General features: G+C 38.7%; 1 protein-coding gene across 4 annotated transcripts in view; it reads left to right on the plus strand.

Moving 5' to 3' along the window:
- Positions 1–1,374: 1,374 nt before the first annotated feature.
- The window catches only part of LNP1 (leukemia NUP98 fusion partner 1), a 626,541-nt gene continuing 608,279 nt past the window's right edge, over positions 1,375–19,636 (plus strand). For 2 of the 4 annotated variants that reach the window (XM_044071331.1, XM_044071332.1), the window contains exon 1: positions 1,375–1,777. In XM_044071331.1, coding sequence (XP_043927266.1) covers positions 1,580–1,777 — 198 coding nt within the window. In that variant the 5' untranslated portion in view covers positions 1,375–1,579. The remainder of the gene's footprint in view (positions 1,778–19,636) is intronic. The other 2 variants (XM_044071330.1, XM_044071329.1) reach the window with 1 other exon arrangement.

The following is a 19,636-nucleotide window of genomic DNA, read 5'->3' on the forward strand; positions in this document are numbered from 1 at the left end:
CAGCTTTGAATTACAGATGATCTTGAGAGGAAGGTATCTACAGACATAGTCATGCTTGCTTCTAGAGCATGCTACAGCTTTGAGACTGCACTCATCTGAATGGTTAATGATCTGCTTCTTGCCAGATAGCAAAATAAGTATTAATTGTTCATCTTCATTGATTGTTGTGATGCTTTTAACATGTTCAACCTACTGCAGAGTCACTAACACAGTCCTTCAGTGGTGCAGGAGCGACTTTAGCTGGGATGCCTTTTTTGGAACATGTGTGTGTAGTTGGCTGTTGTACCTATGTCATTCCTACAGTACAGAACCTTGTCAAGGAGTGGAGAACTACAAATGCTGGCAGCCAGCTCCCTGCTTGGGTAGCAGGGCTGCAGCACAAGTCCAAACCACTTAATGGCATGACTCTACATGATCTCCACTAGGGGAAAGTATAGGATGGGTAGGGAAAAATCTCCTAGTCTCCCCCTTGTGGAAGGGGGGGGATAGTATTCCACCACCCCGACAACATTCATCTTATAAGGAAATTAATGATTTGCTGAGAGAAGAGTCCCGATACCAGACATCTGGGGGATGAGGACTAAAATACTGCAGTTATAACAACAGATGGAGTAGGAGGTTAAAAACTGTAAGGCAGCAGTGTCTAAATTGGTGTACCTGTTTTATGTTGCTGGGGATAAAAGTAGATTACAGGAATAAATAAAGTATAAATGCAAAACATTTCAGAGAAAAGGTACTTTACAGCAAGGATCAAATATTTCAAGCTGACCAGAGGATAAATTTAGAGGGATGTAAGAGAATACTTCACAGAAAGCATGACAGATAAGTGAAGTGGTTTTGTAGTAGGGGCTGTAGTGCCTAAGCAACTGCTAGTTTTAAAGTTCAGGCTAACTACACTTTGCTCTAAGGGTTGGTAATGAAAGTGTCATAGATCTAAAGATGTCAACAGAATGTCACCCAGCAAAATAGTTCTGGCTGGATAGGCCTCGCAGCACTGTTTTCTAGCAAGTGATTTTATTTCTGTACTAGTCATTTATTAATGTTTTGCTTGCCCTACATTTTTCTCTGTCCATAGCATTTCATAAATCTCACAGGAAGTGCTAGTTTATTCCTGTTGTGTTTCGGTTATCTAATCTTTGAGCCATTGTTGTTGATAAAACACTCCTCCTGGGCATAACGTCACAGGCACTGCTCCATTTTTTACTGACAGGCTGATGTGCTCAGCAGCCGAAAGTGTGAAATGTAGAACATAATGTTCATGGTGGCCTTTAGGCAGTGTCAGATAGGCATTCCTGCAATGGAAACATTAGGAGCCCACTCCTCTCCTCTTGCCACACACACACACACACACACACACACACACACACACACACACACACACACACACACACACACACACACACGCACACACACATTAAATAGATTACAAACTATTGACTTCTACAAAGTTACAGCCTGCAGCTGCAAGCTCATTTTCATGCCACCCTAATAAGAGACTGACTTGAACCATTTCCAGCATTCATTGCTGGCTCTTCTCTGTACTGCCCAGCATTACAGCTGAAGTGAAGAAGCTTTTGAAATGCACACAGTTTTGGCAGGAACAGGTGTCTCTTCCCTTTATACGGAATATGAGGAAAATGATGATGTTATTTTTGCAAAATGGATGAGCAGTTTTTGGGGGCATTCATGGATGGATGAAACAGAGAAAGAGATTAGAGCACGGAAGAAACGCCATTCTAGAGCACTGAGTGAAAGGCGAGCATCTCTGCCTTGTCCAGTAAGTAATAACACTAGACAAAATATTTCACACTTACTGTGGTACTGTAACATGAAAAGCTTAAAAGAAATTCTTGCAAACATATACTCCTTGTATGTAAATGGAAACAAGAAATGTATAAACAAAGATTTGGATGTTGTACCTATTATCTCCTATGTTCCATAGAATCATTTTTAAGTGTTTCCTAAAGTTATATTTAAAATATACTTCACTTTCCTCAGTTGTCTATTAATGAATGGAAGTTAGTTATGTGGACAGCTTCCCTGTTTTCATCAGCTTGCCTTTGTTCTTTCCAGCTGCATGTCCATAAATGTCACCATGCTATATTTCTCTCCTATATAATCTTCACTCCTGCAGCAGTCATTTATGATGTCACACAGAATAAATGCTGAAATCATCTATTAGACTAGCAGTCAGACTGTAAATGCTTGCAGAGAAATGAAGTAAGACTGGCCAGGATGTCATGAAAATGACACAAGTGTTAAGTATTGTGTGAGAAACAAGGTTAAGTTTACAGAACTGGCCAATACTATATGCATTCAGTAAGCCTTGAGGTGAAAAACACTCCAGGAATTGTGTAGTTTCCATAGTTTTACTTATGCTAGGTAAGACCCACATGGGACACGTAATTTGAAGGATGATAACGGGACTTTTGGTATGGCTAAGTGACCTTGTCAGTTACAAAGCCTGCAGAGATAAACTGAGGGAATGGACCGTAAAGCTACAAAATATAGTTAGTAACTCATATCTTTAACCCTTTGTGCTGCACTGCCATACTGTGTTACATCTCTCAGCAATGCAATGCCAGTTAGGTTCTAGAAAAGGCAAAAGATTTATATAGATTAATAGCAGCATAGCAGTTTAAAACATGCAAGCTTTTTTTTTTGTTGGTAGCATATGTAACCAATCAATACATGCCATGTTTTGCAAACCAACAGGCAAACGTGGGCTCTGTATGTTCTTAAAGAGGAAGAATGCTTTAAAAAATAAACTGCTTTTCATTAACAAAGACATTTGTGGAATGTTTATGAGTTCAGTGACGTAAAAAGTTCAGTGATGTAGACAGAAGTGACAAGCAGTTTGAAATAAGCTCTGCTACATGTACACAAACAGTATGAGAAAAAAAACACATATTTGTATTGCTGACATGCCATTAATTCAAATTAAGTGCTGCCAGCGACAGAAATCAAGGTCCAGAAATGATATGAGTTTTTAAAGGACTGATCAGAGGTAGGACGACTTAACATTTTTATACAAAGATGGAAATGGGCTCGCCCCCTTATTCATTGTAGGAGTGCACCTGGTAACAGGGAAGCTAAGGATGCTTTGTTAGAGATGTCTTTCTTTGGTGTGCAGTGAGCATACAGAGTATGTGCCTCGACCATCTCTGTGTACCACTGACTGAGTGGGTAATGGTGTAAGTGGAGAGAAGCAGAGTTCAGAGTGTATTCCATACTGAGAATTATGGTAACTCCAGGGTTGCCATTTTCCTTATCATTGTATCAACAACAACAATTGGTCAGATTGGTGATATATATTTTACACCAATGCATCACCTTAGGGTCCTTCTGGTACTCCACAAAGGTAAATATGTATTAATTACATGAAAGAAGAATCATTTTGAGGTGGGGAAAATTAGGCTATGCTGGACTGCTAGGAGCAATTCTGCAGAAAATGCAATATTTTGTCTGGCTGAAACTGTGAATGTAAGTTGCTTATGTGGTACTCCAGTAGATGAGTCATTACACTGTAATGCTGGTGGTCTAAGTTCTGTGCTGGGCAAAGAAACTAGGTTTGGCAGCTATAGGAATGATGGGACTGGGAGGTGTTAATGCATTTCATTGATCTGTTCACTGCTTACATCCTGGTGATCCTGATGGATTACCAGTCAGCTCTGAGATGGAGGCATTTATATACAGGCAGCAGGTAACTGCAGAATATACATTTTGTTACCAGCCAGGAGATTGTTAGTTATTCTGGATTCTTTACCTTCTTCATCCTGTCTGATCCAGGAGTGTGTGTGTGTGTGTGTGTGTGTGTGTGTGTGTGTGTGTGTGTGTGTGTGTGTGTGTGTGTGGAGGTATATGAAAGATGATGACTGACAGCTTACAGGACCAGTCACAAAAAAAACGTACGTGGAGGTATGCAACCTAAAGTGTTATTAGGAATGGATTAATCTTATTTATTTATTTTATTTTACATTTGTTGACCGGGCTAGTCCAAATGGATACATGTCCATTTTCAGTAGAGGCCTGGGGAGATAAGCTCCAAGATTAAACTAATGTAACAGGAATACAAATCATAATAGTAACATAAAACTGATACATGTTAAAAATACATATACAGTAACGCTACAGACTAACACAGTAAAACTATCATCAAGGAGTAAAGGCACAAAATGCTAAAAAATGATTAAATGCATTATGGCTGTAGGCTAGCATAGATGGAACTAATATTAATCAAAAAACATGAATACAGGTTTTAGCAATGCAGTAGTTTGAGAAGCATATACTGAGGTATATAGTTTGACATTAGTTATACAGAAGAGTGGGGAAGGAATCAAAGACTCTAACTAGTTATTATGCATATTTAGAATTTTACACAAATATAACATAGGTGGGATTAATACAAAAACTGACAAAGAAAGTGCCAGGAGCAGGAGTAGGGTTTTAGAAATGTACAAAGTAAGTTTCATGTAATAAGAAGGAAATAAAGAAACTACAATATTAGCTAAGAGGAGGGTTTATTTGCCCACTAGTGGGTTATAGAAGGGGAAAATGCAGTATGCTTGACAGTTAGTGTTAATCTGGGTTAGTACATGGGCATAACCAATGTGCTTTAAGGTGTAGTTTTAGTTGGTGCTTGAAAAGTGATAAAGATGAGAGTAATTGTAGACTGCTGGGGAGTCTGTTCCAAATCTTACCCATGGAATTAGAGAAGAGGGAGTCCCCTGCTTTATTAAAGGATTTCTGGATGGTTACTTGTAATTTATTTGCTGAGCGAAGTGTACTAAGATTTCTATAAGGAGAGACTATGCTACTAAGAATAGGAGTATTTTTGGCATGAAAGAGAATCTTATGGGTAATTGTAAGCTGCTGAAATAGTAGCTGGTTTTGGAGTTCTAGCCAACCTAGCTCTTTGAGATTTAAACAGTGTTGGGTTCTATATGGTGAACCCATAGCAAATCTGGCAAAGTTGTTGTAGGAAGTTGCCAGTTTGTTTAGGTTAGTTTTGGAAAGATTTGTATAAATAGATGAAGCATAGAGGAGGGTAGAGATCAGATGGGTATGTGCAATGGTGGTTCTGGCTTCAGGGGTGAGCAATGATTTTATCCTATAAAGTGAGCCAAGTTTTCTGTTAACAGTTTTAATAGCAGTGTTAATGTATGTGTCAAAGTTAAGATTTGGATCTATTGTTACGTCTAGGAGCTTGGTGGTCAGTACATTTTTAAAATTTAGTTTTAGGACTGTGAGGATCTCATTTGAGAATGAAAGCTAGCCACAGGGACATGATTAAAGAAGGATAAACCAGTTACCTTTCAAAAAGATAATGTATTCTGCTTTGGTGTTTTCTTGTCACTAAGCTAATGTTACAGTACATCTATGTGTGCTTCAGTGACGAGAAGTGAAGCTGGGATATTGGTGACATTCACATATATGATTGGAGGCACTCCACAAAGAAATAAATTGCTATTAAGGGTCTTCTCAAAAGTAAATCTCCTGCAACTTCTTAGTGACCTAAATCATTTTCACTTCATCCTTACCCATGCTGATCCTATAACTGGAGGCAAACTGAGTTCTACTTTTACCTAACTTGCTGTATCAGTGCCTGTATATTTCAAATACTCAAGAACATTTAAAAAAACCTCTTGTGGTGAAGCTCTTGTAGAAATAAACTCTACATCAAAAGGAATAAAATCTTATAGGTTGTAAAATACTTCCCATCTTAGAGCACTCAACATACTAGGAAATAAGGAAGCAGTCAAAAAATTATGAATTATTATTACCTGATTATGAACTCAGAACAACCACTGATAACAAAATAATTATAAATCCTTTTTTAACTATGTTAAAAAGTTAACAAACAATAACCATCATTTACAATTGATTAATGGTAACACCACCCATTCTGACCCCAAAAAGATAGCTAATATCCTGCTGACAAAATTAGTCATAACTTTCCCCCAATTTCTAAATCTTTGACCCCACTAAGATTGTTATGGAACATGTCCTAACATCCCTTTCTAAAATAATGAACACATAGACTCTGACAATATACCAGGAAACTTAATAATTAGTGACAAATCTGGCCTCTCAGAACCTCTTTTAAATCTCTTTAACATGAATCTCACAATGGGCTTTGTCCCCAAAGCTTGGAGAACAGCCATTGTGATTTCTCTACAAAAGGGAGGTCCAAACACTGGGCCTAGTTATTAAAGATCTATTTGTCTTACCAGTCTTATTTATAAAGCCATGAAATGTAGCAGGTCTGACCTCATACATCTAGATATTGTTGATCTCTTAGCACTCGATCCACATCAGTTTGGCTTTGTGAAAGGTAAGTTATACTTGCTTAACCTTGTAAACTTCTTTGAAAGGATAATGGAAGTAATTGATGGTGAATAGGTGGTGCATACAGCAAGGCTGGACTGACCAATATACATATGATGCCATTCCACTTGAAGACATCATTGACAAATTGGTGAGCCTAAACATTAATCCATTTGTAGTGAAAAGGAACAGATTAGTTGTCAGAAAGAATGCATGTTGTTTACAGCTGCAGGACCACCCCTGTAAGCAAACATTTACCAAAGAGGTTACTCAAGCCTATGTGCTGAGTCTTCTTCTATTTGGCATTTATTTATCTGATCAACAAGCCAATATTCCAAGTCTCTTTAACAAAAATGGCTGATAACTGTAAACTAGGGATTTATTCTTGAGCACCCATTGATGTGAAGGTACTCTGGGATGGTCTAGGTTATACAAACAACAGGTACCAGCACAATGGTCTCTGACTAAATTCTGAAAAAAATGTAGGGTAGGCCACTTTGGTAAAAAAAAAAAATCCACATCATATTATATTGATGACACAGTCATTAAAATTATACTTGTCATTAGAGACCTAAGCACCCTTGTGGATGACTGTTCTTTTCATCTTGTGTACACAGTAGTTAGAAAATATTTTTGTTTGGCTTAACTAATAACCAAGGACACCTCATCCATTGTCAAAGAAATTGTATTTTTACTATACTCATCTGTTCTTTGATATGTGCTTAGCAAAACATATCACTCAGCAGGAGGGACTGTAGAATTCCTAAACAATAAATTACAGGCTTCAGTTCCCTTAGTTAATCAGACCAGTTGGCCACCATTTTTTTGTATTCTGTCTCCTATAGACCCCTCTGCTGTTATCTACATTAGGCCTTTCAGGCCATGAAAGATGTCACCCTCTGAGAACTGCTATGTCTTTGACAATTAATTGCTCTTGAATAACATGTACAAAGGACTTAAAACTCTATCAAAAACTTAATAGGACACAGTGGTGGAGTGTTAGTTTCTTATCCCAGCATATTCCTCACCTATGCATGTTAAGCAAAGTAGTATCCTAGCTACATGCAAGACTAACTTAAATAATTAGATGGGCACTCATTAATTCTCTCTGCACCTGTCTTGTGTAACCCTCCTTGAGGCAGGAGGCAACTATTGATATTCAGTGATCTTGCTAAGTTGTTAATGGCCTGATGGCTGATTTCATACCTCTCAGCTGTCCAGATTTTTGCAGAATGTCCTGATTTTTGCTTCACATTTTTGGTCTGATCCTCAAAAAATGTGTGTTTTTTCTGGATTTTTGTGGTGAATAAGTGAGGACTGAAGTCATTATATAATGACAGGTGTTGAGTTTCAGACTTCATATCCTTCAGAAAATGCATGGTAACACAAGACCTTACATTCTATCAACTTTCTAAGTTTATAAGAGCAATATTTAAAATTTGTTCCTATTTTTGGGGCTTTCTCCACATATTATTTTTGGCTTTGTCCAGATTTTTTGTGGCCAGAGGTTGAGAGCTATGCTGATTGCCTAGTATTTACCCATGGATACATGAGCCTATGAATTCCTTGAGATGATGAATGAGATGTCTAAAAGAATAAGAAATGAACCTTATGCAATAGCTCCTTAGCACAGGGATGAAAAGCAAACAAAAAGTGGGGTATTTGTATGCAACTCATTAATTTGCTGCCTACATTTTGTACATCTATGCCAATTAGTGAGGTTTAAGAGCAGAACTGGTAGTGGTAGTTTGCAAACTGGAATGGAGAGGAGGAAGCAAAGCTTCCAGCCATCAGAGTAGCCTCTGCTGATTGCTTTGGTACCTTTTTGTTGGTTGGCAAGAACTTTGTCTTCTGCCAGAATCATTCTGCTTTGATCTGAGATCTCATCCCTTTCACCACTACTTAAAGCTCATGTCCATAGGTAGTACTGTCAAATAAGCAAAAAGGATCACCAACTAGCGTAAACTTAAATCATACACCTCTAAAAAATTCCAGTAATGGCAACTTGGCCATGAAGCACAAAGTATTTATCCAACTGCAACCACAACCTTTTTAAAATAAAAACAAAGAGCTACGTGCTCTCATTTCAGAATTGAACATCATCAAAACTAAATATTGTACTACAATTAACCACCTTATATACCGTTAAAGACTCATAACGTGTATGTGAGTGTGTGTGTGAGTGTGTGTGTGTGTGTGTGTGTGTGTGTGTGTGTGTGTGTGTGTGTGTGTGTGTGTGTGTGTGTATATATATATATATATATATATACATACACACACACACACATATATATATATATATATCTATATATATATATATATATATATATATATATATATATATATATACACACACACACACACACACACACACATATATATATATATATATCTATATATATATATATATATATATATATATATATATATAAACCTATAACTCGTTTCTTCAGCATTTCAAAACTTTTCCTTGTTCGTAGTTGCATTCCCAGGATACATATTGAACCAATAGTTTTCTTATAGACATTTGAGGCATACATTTCATCTTTCATTGAAACCTCTGGAATACCTTTTTATCTTTTATCCTTGGTATTTACATCATTGCTGTCATATTTTTCTTTATCAGACTTCAGGTGCTCTGATGTTAGAATATTACCCATGTGTTTTAGACTTATTACTCTTATTTTGCATGTGCTTTTAGTTAGCTTGAAAGTATGATATCTTAATATTCCTGTCTCTCTCTCTCTCTCTCTTTCTCTCTCCAATATTATATTGTTGGTTTTGCTTGCGACAACTTCATGCCTTCAATTACTTGTGTAATAGCTGTTTGGAACATCTCAAGTACTGACAAAATACCATGTTAAAGTCTAAGGAATTTATACCTGCCTAATGGCATATTAAGTGCATACAATTTTGAACTTGCATAATAAGCTTTTTTTTATCAGAAACCATAGTTTGCTTTGAGTACTGAAAGAAACTTAACATTTGACAAATATAGTGGGTTAATACAGATGCAAATCTTATATTTCTTAAAAACAGCAACTATGCTATTTAACCACTCTGTTTGCTCTAATTGCTTCTTAATGACTTCTAAGCTTCTGTTTGCTTTAGTTGCTAATAAACTTTACTTCTGAGTGCTACTGACACTTTCCAGGGAACATGGACATGGAAAGCATGACAAGTTTGGAAACAAAATAGCATAAATATTAAAGATCATATCAGCACACAGGTTGCAAGTCCACAAAACGTTTATTGTATAAATTCCACATTTATTTATACAATAAACGTTTTATGGACTTGCAACCTGTGTGCTGACACGATCGTTTTATTGGATTAGTGGTTTTGTTTCTACAATATTTTTCCACTTATTTTTTATTTATATAAATATTAAAGGTATTACTGTTAAATCCTTGCACAGTATCTGAGATGCCTTTGTGACTATGTGACTGTTTCTTTGTATAAATGATTTCTTTATTTTTAAGCCAATCAGTGTGAACATATTAGGAAAATTAATTTCTTTAAGTGCTATAGCTTGAAAAAGAAAGGTGTACATCTTGGTTGCAAATTCATGTATCAGTGATTTTGGCACAGTCATGCCACCCCATTGTCAGAATAAGTTAACAACGAGAATAACACTCTCTCTTCAGTACCCTCCAATACCATGTTTTAATTGCTTAGCAAAAATATTATACTCTGCATTTGGGTCTAACTTAGATTCAGTATTTAGTCAATTTATTCTCAGTATTTTTTCTAACAGTCTAATTTGCATTCTTGTCTCACTGCTTCAGATGCGGTGTCAGGCTTTATTAGGTTTCACTGTGCCAAGTCTTTTCTGTTTAATAATATCAACAAACTTGTCATTCTCATGTTTCTGTTCAACAACATGGATTTTTTTGGAATGGAACACAGTTTATGCAACATGGAAATTCTCTGGAAAACACTTTTCTTTCTATTTACACAGCTCATACAATACCCATTATTAGCACAAGTTCTGCAGAACTGAGTAAAGGTAGGACAAGGCTTCTTGTCATGCCATACCTGGTACATGAAGCATGAATTAGAAGTAAATGAACATTTGCCCCACTTTGTATTTTAACCCAGCATTCTTTTCCATACCAATTATTGGTTGCAACATAATCTGACTGTATTTCTGTCTTATTATCTTTCTCACTTTTTAAGTGTTCTTTTTCTCAGTTAATTCTTTAATTCTTTAATTGTGCATTAATATTTCTACTTGCTCTGTACTCATCTACATTTTGGAGAAGATAAGTCTGTCCCCAGGATTCAGCAAACTTCCGTGCAAAAATAACTTATTCTTGCATGGAAGGGACTGTTCCCATGAAGCATGGCAGTGCAACATGCATATTCATGAAGGTGTAATGCTGTGCTGTAATACAGACATGGTTCTGTGTATGAGAGCAGGGGGGGGGTGTTTCTGAGAGCAGTGCTCTCACAATACACATGCCCCATGCACTCGATAATTGCAATACAGCAATGTAACAGTAGTGAGAGTGTCTGCGGACACCATTACCTCACAACCTGAAAAGAAATCTGGACAGAGCCATAAAAAAGGAACAAATAGGGACAAATGTGAGATATTGTTCTCACAAAATTATAAAGTTGATAGAATGACAGGCATTGCATTAGCATGACTTCCCCAAGGGGTATGAAGTGTAAAACTCAAATATATGCCATTAGATACCAACTGCAGTCCCTAATGCTTTGCCACTAATCTGCCAGCAATCCACAATTGTATGAAAAATGGACCAAAAATATAAGGCAACAATCTGGACATTCTGTGAAAATCTGTATAGTTGAGAGGTATGGTGGACACTGTTAGTGTCTCTGGAGCATACCTCTTAAATGCAAAGCATGTCATGTCATCACTGTCTTAAAAGCACAGCCCCCCACAGATAATGTTGCAGAAATCAACATGCATGCCCCTACAGTACAAAAATAAAACACAACAGTTTAATTTTTTTTTCAGTCCGCAATAAAGTTTAAGCGTAACTGAGCAGGTGTGCACATTGCACAACTCTGCTCAGCCTAGCTTACACATCACAAATAGCTAAATATGAATATACATCAAGAAATAACAATATGGAAATAGCAAAGTGCTGAGAGTCTTCGCTTGGGAAATAGCTGTTCCCGCTTTGATCTCCGCATAAGCCAATTTGCATTTTACATGTGAAAGCAGTACATATTTTTTTAATAATTAGCTAATAAACAATATATATTTGTAAACCATAATAGTGCAGTAGGTCCAGATGTGAGGTGTCAGTGTAATAAATTTGTAAAACCCCCATATAGGTTCATAGGTTCATAGGTTCATACTAGGCTATCTGCCAGAGGGCATTTACAAGCCTAGCCCATCGTTTTGTGGCTTACACCACCCCTTTAGTATGGGGAACTATACCCATTATTTTGCTGTGCCTCTGTCGAGCAGTGACACTGAGGTAATCCCTGGGGTATATCTGCGATCTCCCATCCATTGGTCAAGATTTCTCTTGAACAAGGCCAGCGAGGTGCTCTGCCTCACATATACCGGGATTTTGTTCCACAGCATAGGGAGTCTTTGAGTGATGAATCTATCCCTCCAGCACGTCCTATTAATAGCCGTGTCGAGGTTTAAGTCTCCCGCCCTTGTGGCTCTGATGGATCTAGATTTTTTGAGGTGAAGCATATTCATCAAATCTGGGTTTGACATGGCCTTGTATGTTAGGCAAAGGTCACGTCTGAGCAAGCGGTAGGGGACTGAATAGAGCTGGAGTTGTTTCAGTCGGGCAGCATCCGCCAGAATTTGAGACCCTTTATCCTTTTGGTGAGGAACTTTTGTGGCCTCTCCAGCTGCTGCAAGTGTCAGGTCAGATACATTCTGAATGGGGCATTGTACTCAATCATTGGTCTGATGAGTGATGAGTAAAGGGAGACTATGACCTCCCTTGATCTAGATGAGAATCCCTTCATGATAAGGTGGGCAATGTAGAAGGTCCTCCTAACTACTTTAGCTACATGGGTGTCGAATGACAGACTACTATCAACCTGGGTCCCCAGGTCCCTGATAACTTCTTCTGTGCTCAGTGGATTGCCACCTATTTGGTAGCTAGGGGTAACCTTGTTTTTCCTGAAGGGTATGACTATGCATTTTTTGGCATTTAACTTTAGGCCGTGGCTCTGGCACAAGTTATCCATTTCTGTGAGACCCTTCTGAAGGATATCTGTGTCAGATGTGTTTTCTACTATGTAAACACAAGTGCCCCATACAGTATAGTCACAAAAGAATAAATGTAGTGAAATCTCATAGGGGGATGTCAGAGAAGGTAAACAAAATTATAATATGTCAGGAATGATGAATCAATCCCATACAGCTGATAGTATATAAAATAAAGCATAAGCAATGTTAAGGATTGCATAGCTATGCTTATCGGGTGTAAGCATTGCTTAAATATGAATGCTAAGCAATGAGTAGCCCAGCTAAGTGGATTTGCCCATTGTTAAGCAGTGCTGAAGCTGCCCCTTTAAGCACTGCCAACCTTAGCTAAGCAGGTTTGCCCATAACTTAGCTTAGCTCAGCATATTCAAAACCATCCAATCATGGCAAAGGATATGAAATTGGCCACATTAAACCACACAGGTGGGAATACAGCTCATAACTGGTTGTAGCTCCCCACTGCAGGCAGTATGGCAGGTGTTGGAGAGGGCATGCACTTTCAGGTGCAGCGCTGGAGCATACAGGAGTCCAAGGTCATGGTAGGACTCCTTGTTAAAAAACATGATGTGAGACTGCTGCAGGACCAGTACCAGGGCTCACAATACAAAGCAGAGGCCTGGGAAAGTCTCACCCATGATTTCACCAGTGCCACTGGCATCCCGCAGACTGGTGAGCAGGTCCGGCACCACTATGCTGACTTGAAGTGGAGGAATAGGGAGCTCTTGGACCAGTGGGTCCAAGAAGCATGACAGAGGGGTGATGTCCCTGGCATGTGTAAGTATTCATATCAATAACTGTTTACCAAAGTCCAGCCTGTGTATGTGATGGATAAGTATGTATAAGTGCTTCTCTATCTTCTTTACAGCTCCAGCTGAGCGGGCTGCGAACCAGGAAGCCCATGCCAGCAGGTTGCAAAGGCTATATCACGAGGCTGGTGAGTAACAGTCTAGCTTGTAGTAAATATAAAAGAGTAGAATATCACCTGGCAGTATTAAAATGGGTATGGTTTGTACTGAATAAACCAGACAATATTACAGTAATAGTCTCATACATGTTATATATAAATACAGCTGTAACTGCCTGTCAATAAAATTCAAAACCCTGGACTGGTTGTGTTTACTCTGGTATGGTATGAACTGAAATGTGTACAGGTTATGCATAGCAGCTATAGCTCTGAAAGCATTAAGCAATCAAGTCTCATCTGACAAAGTTAGTGCCTCTGTAAGACATGAGATTAATTGATATGAAATATTTCATGTACCAAGATCTGATATATGAATAGTAATGTTGTGTTAACCACTGTTTTCCACACTGTGCTATGGTAAAAGGTATGTATAGGAATGTATGCAAAAGAATGTTGTAATTACAAGGTCAGATTTTACAACAAAGAGAGAATGAGACAGAAATTGTGCAGGGATGAGACAGCAGTTTCTCAATTGCTCCTTCTGATGAAACACAAACTTGTTGTATTTTTATCAAAAACAGCCACGTTCAAATCCCGGGAGTGGTAGTTAGCTGTATGTATAATTTAATCTAGGATTTTGTGACTATGTGTAGAAACAGTCAAGTAGTGTCAACATAAATTCCCTCCACAGGACTTCTAGGTAAGAGAAGGTATAAAGTAACTATAAGAAGGTATAGTTATACTATGTCCAATACCCACAGTCCAACCCTAAGGCTGAAAATGACAGTAAGATAAGTACATACACCAAGTGGTCCCCCCCAAGAAATGTTCAAAAGTTTCATGCTGTCACAGCTACCGGTCCCTTCTACCTACAACCAGGGTGACTGATAGAAATCAAGGCATAGTATGTCAGTAGCACACACACACACACACACACACACACACACACACACACACACACACACACACACACACACACACACACACACACACACACACACACACACACACTCACTATGAGTGCACATATGTAACCCTGACTATGTGTATATGGGTAGAAACAGTCAGGTAGTGTTAACAAACATTCCCTTCACAGGTTTTCCAGGTAAGAGAAGGTATAAAGCAGGTATAAGAAGGCTGTAATTATACACTGTGTGCAAACATACCACTGCCCAACCCAAGGCCATAGGTTGTTGTATTCCAATTAATGTTGCCTGTTCAAATACTATAATTGGTGGCCTGTTGCTGTCAATGTAACCTGCATGCTGGTGTAATGCCCACTGTGGTTCCATATATGCATGTGTTCTGCTTGCTATGCAAATGTTCCAAATCTGTTGTTTTGGGTTAATGGGAATACTCATGCATGCTGTTATAACTAATCCTGGAATGTGTTTACCATTACTAACCAACATATGTTCTAAAACTGCAACACCATAGCACATCTGGGAAGGACGATCCCAGCAGATCTGCCTCTCCTGCCTCATCTGGCCATGGCACCAGGCCCCGGCACATCTGAGACCAACCCTGCACCACCTTCAGGTGAAACCACCTCGAGGGATGGGGCTCGCACCACCAGGGCATGAGCGCAAACTGGATCCAGTCACCTGAAGCCAGGTCCAGGGTCAGGTGTGTAGCAAGCTCCGCAAGGAATTGGGAGATCTGCTATGCCAGCTTGAGGGCCGCGTGGTGCAATTAGAGAGTCAGACTGACCCTCCTGCTCAACCCCCAGCACTGCCACCTTTGGGGCCATGAAGGTGCAGTGGTGACTGCCCATGGGTGGGGACCTCAGTCCCACTGTATCCATTTGGGGACTTGTGGGCTTCTGATTACCAAACACCCCTCCCTGTCCAAGGTGTTTACCCCCACATGTGTCATATACCGCCCCTGTATGCTGTCTTGTCTGTCTTGTCTGCCTTCCTACTGAACCTACCTCCCCAAATATACCTACTATCTTTCCCCAACATCCCACCCTCACCTTAAAAAAAAGGCAATCTGTTCCCCAAAAAAAATGTCGCCCCATACATAGATGTCCATTTTGAACATGTGTCCACTGGACACATATTATCTGGTCTAATTGGCTTCACAGCACATTATTGTTGTCCTCACTCCTCTCCCAGGGGGTTGAGTGTCCAAATTTACCTACAAATTCAGTATATATGCACAGCTGTTGCTATAGAAGAAATGGACAGCGTATGGACCTTCCCTACACCCATCCTGCACATCCCTAGCTATCTTTCATATTTGTTTTTCCCTCTTCATGCCCCTTTTTTTACCACTTTCCTATCACCCCTTTTTTCTTTTCTTTTAAAGAAATTAGCACAGGTAAGCAGGAGTAAGCAGTAGTAAGCAGGAGTAAGCCTGTTTGCACGGTGCTAAGCAATGCCTACTCAGATTAGGCAGTTTTAAGGCTAACTGTCTGTCAGCATAGTTAACCGGAAGTTAACATTGCTTACCACCACACAAACCCACACAAACCCTCTTACAACTGCTTAAAAGTGCCTTAATCACTCTGTATCCAACAGCCCTTTTTCTGCCCAGCATCAAAATAATCAGCCCTTGCGAGTCTTGAACCTAGGACCCTGCACCCCATAGCCACAGCAATTTACCACTAAGCCATCAAAAGGTCTGATGTTTTTTCAAACATATCATTGAGCACAGTCATTCAACAGTAGGGAAAAGGTTTGTTAACATTAGTCGGGTGTACATAGATATAAAAGTATATGTGTATGGAGATGTGTATACATATATATATATATATATATATATATATATATATATATATATATATGTAAACATTAGTACGTAATATATGTAGAGATATACATATAATCGTATGATGAAAAGAGCGAATGCTCTTTCATCAATTTGATAATATCGAAAGCAGAAAACAGCAAAATCATGGAACACCGATTTATTTTCCTAGGGGAAAAAATCGGTGGGCCGTCTTTGGGACTTTGCCATTTCCTCCACTATGGTACGATCTTGGAGTTGGTATATTTAAGTAGGGGGTGTGGGGGCACATTTTCTGTTTAAACATTTCTTTCTTTTTTTTTTTTTGCAGAACAGCAAATTTTTTCCCTGGGAAAAAATTTGCTGTTCCATGTGTTCGCTTTTTTGATATTATCGGTTCAATGAAAGAGCGTTCACTCTTTTCATCATTCGATAATATGATATAGATGCGATATATATATATATATATATATATATATATATATATATATATATGTATATATATAAAAGTAAATCTATACATACATATATATAAATATCTCAGTATGTCCGTAACACAAATTTTATCAACATCAATATATATAAATATACATATATCTGACTATATATATGAATATAAATATATGTATGTGTATATACACACACACACACATATATATATATATATATATACATATATATATATATATATATATATATATATATATATATATATATATATATATATATATAAATAGTGCAGTCGGACATCAGATCCACACTCTGAACCTCTTACTGCAAAAAAATCTGTCAAAGGCTGTCTAACTGGAGGTGAAGGAGCCCAAAATAGGGACCTATTTTAATTATTGCCCTTATCTCTTCCTCCCCAGCAGAACTGTTCTGCCTTGCAACAAAATAATAAGGCCTGCCAAGCTAGAACCCAGGACCCTGTAAACTACAATCAAAGCAATGTACCATTACACCATCTGAGCCCTATAAAAATAGCGATGACATTCCAAACATGCCAGTTAGTACAGTCATTCAACAGTAGGGAAAGGAGTCTATAGAATCAGTCAAGTTTTCTATATATACATGTATATATGTATGGACAAATCTATACATAACACACACACACACACACATATATATATATATATATATATATATATATATATATATATATATATATACAGAGAGAGAGAGAGAGATACATCCACAATTATATTTACATATATCATATATGCATACACACACACACATATATATATATATTTATATATATATATATATATATATATATATATATATATAGAAAGGTGAATACACACACACACACACACACACACATATATATATATATATATATATATATATATATATATATATATATATATATATATATATATATATACATACATAAATATACATAAATATATGACAGCCACAAACACATGCAATCTGAGGGTCATGCTGCTGCACACTAGAAGTCTAAATCTGAAAATGCACTCACTGGAAGTATTCCTTAAAATGGGGAACAACGACATCTGTGCTGTAACAGAAACCTGGTTAAAGGCAGCAGGAAGCACCCCTGTACTACCAGCCTATAACTCATTCCACAGCTTTTGGCTGCAGGACTTGGACTGAAGCACCAAAGGTGGTGCTATTTCCATATTCATTAAGGATGCACACACCACCAGAGTGGTAGACCAACATTATGCATTACAGATCCTGCAGGTGTAGCTAACATTGGGTAAGACAGTGGTTCAGGTTGTAGCCTGCTATAGGTCCACAAACATGTCCCAAGACTCACACTCCATGTTCTTAAACACCCTGGAGAATATTAGTGTCCAATCTAACCCTCTCATACTGGTTGACTTCAACTACCCTACCATTAACTGGGAAAGCTACTCATGTACCGATGCACATGCCCATTACATCGACCTGGTCCTTGCTAACATGGACGACTGTTGCTCTACACCAATAGTCAACTCCTCCCTTGTTATATCTTAACACAAATTAATGACCTACGGAAATCAACAGCCCCCCCCCCTGCACCGGTAACCACCATGAAAAGCCTGTCCAAAGCAACCTATGGCCTCATCAAAACAGAGGTGGCTAACCTCACGGCATCCATGCATATGGAGACTACTTGCATGACTGCTGAATCAAACAGCAATGCACTATGTACATGTACACAAATGCATGGATACTGCCATACCCAATAGAACCAGGACCCTCACCTCCAAAAAAGGAAGCTGATCTGGTGGTCCCTGGCCATAAAGAAACTGTACAACAGAAGGAGGGAACTGATATGGAATAAGGTGAAGTCACAAGACTGGAAAAAAAACCCCTTATCAGCCTCAATTAAAAGTTGAGATCCCTCATTAAATACTACAAAGTTAGCTGTGAAAACAGAATTGGAGCACATAGTAAAGACAACCACAAGGTCTCATACAGTTATGTAAAGAATTTCCATGTCAATACCAAGATTTGTTCTGAGCTACTAGACATTGGTACCTCCTAGACTGAGCCAAAAATATTGCCAATATACTGGCTAACATATTGAGTGCAAACTTTACCCCTCCCCCCCAAAGGACCAATCACAATACCAGTACACTGCCAGGCACCCAGTATTACTGATGCACAGGTTAAAACACCACTGTCCAAGGCCAAGAATACAGCTTCTATGGGACCTGACAATATCCCTGGCTGTGTTCTACATGAACTACAGAGTGATCTGGCACCTCACCTGTGTGCCCTGTTCAAGCACAGCCTCACCTCAGGCTTTGTCCATACTGAATTGTGCACTGCTACAGTCACCCCTCTTCACAAATGAGGTGCGACTACAGACCCTGGGAAATACAGCCTCAACTGCCTAACAAGTCTGTTATGGAAAGCTATGGAATGCATAATCATGTACCTAATAAACAGGGAATGGGAATCTGCAGACTCAGGATCCCACACAGTTTACTCTTGTGAAAGGTAGGGCATACCTGCTCAATCAACCTGGTCAACTTCTTGGCGTCAGTCACCTGAGCTGTGGATGAAGGCAAGGTGGCACATACAGCCTTTAGTGATCTGACCAAAGCCTTTGATAATATTAACCACTCAGGAATCATGCAAAAACTCACTAAGCTAGGCATCAACCCTTATATCAGTAGGTGGGTTGCAAACTGGGTCACAGATAGGACTCACGGTGTGGAAATAGCTGACTCCATGTCAGTCTGCTGAGCAGTCATAAGTGGAGTCCCACAAGGTTCTGTCCTGGTTCCTCTCATGTTTGGTATTAACTTCTCTGAAGTTCATGCCAACATGAAGAGACTCAGGCTGACAATGTATGCAAACAATTGCAAGCTGGGAGCTATTATTAACTACCCAATTGATGTTGGCATCCTACTGAAAGGCCTCACTGAGACCAGTGACTGGTGTCAGAGCCATGGACTTAAGCTCAATGTCAGAAAATGTGTTGTCCTCTCCTTTGTGGA

Source organism: Protopterus annectens, chromosome 5.part0, assembly GCF_019279795.1.
Source record: "Protopterus annectens isolate FY-2018-M chromosome 5.part0, PAN1.0, whole genome shotgun sequence".
Lineage (NCBI taxonomy): Eukaryota > Metazoa > Chordata > Ceratodontiformes > Protopteridae > Protopterus > Protopterus annectens.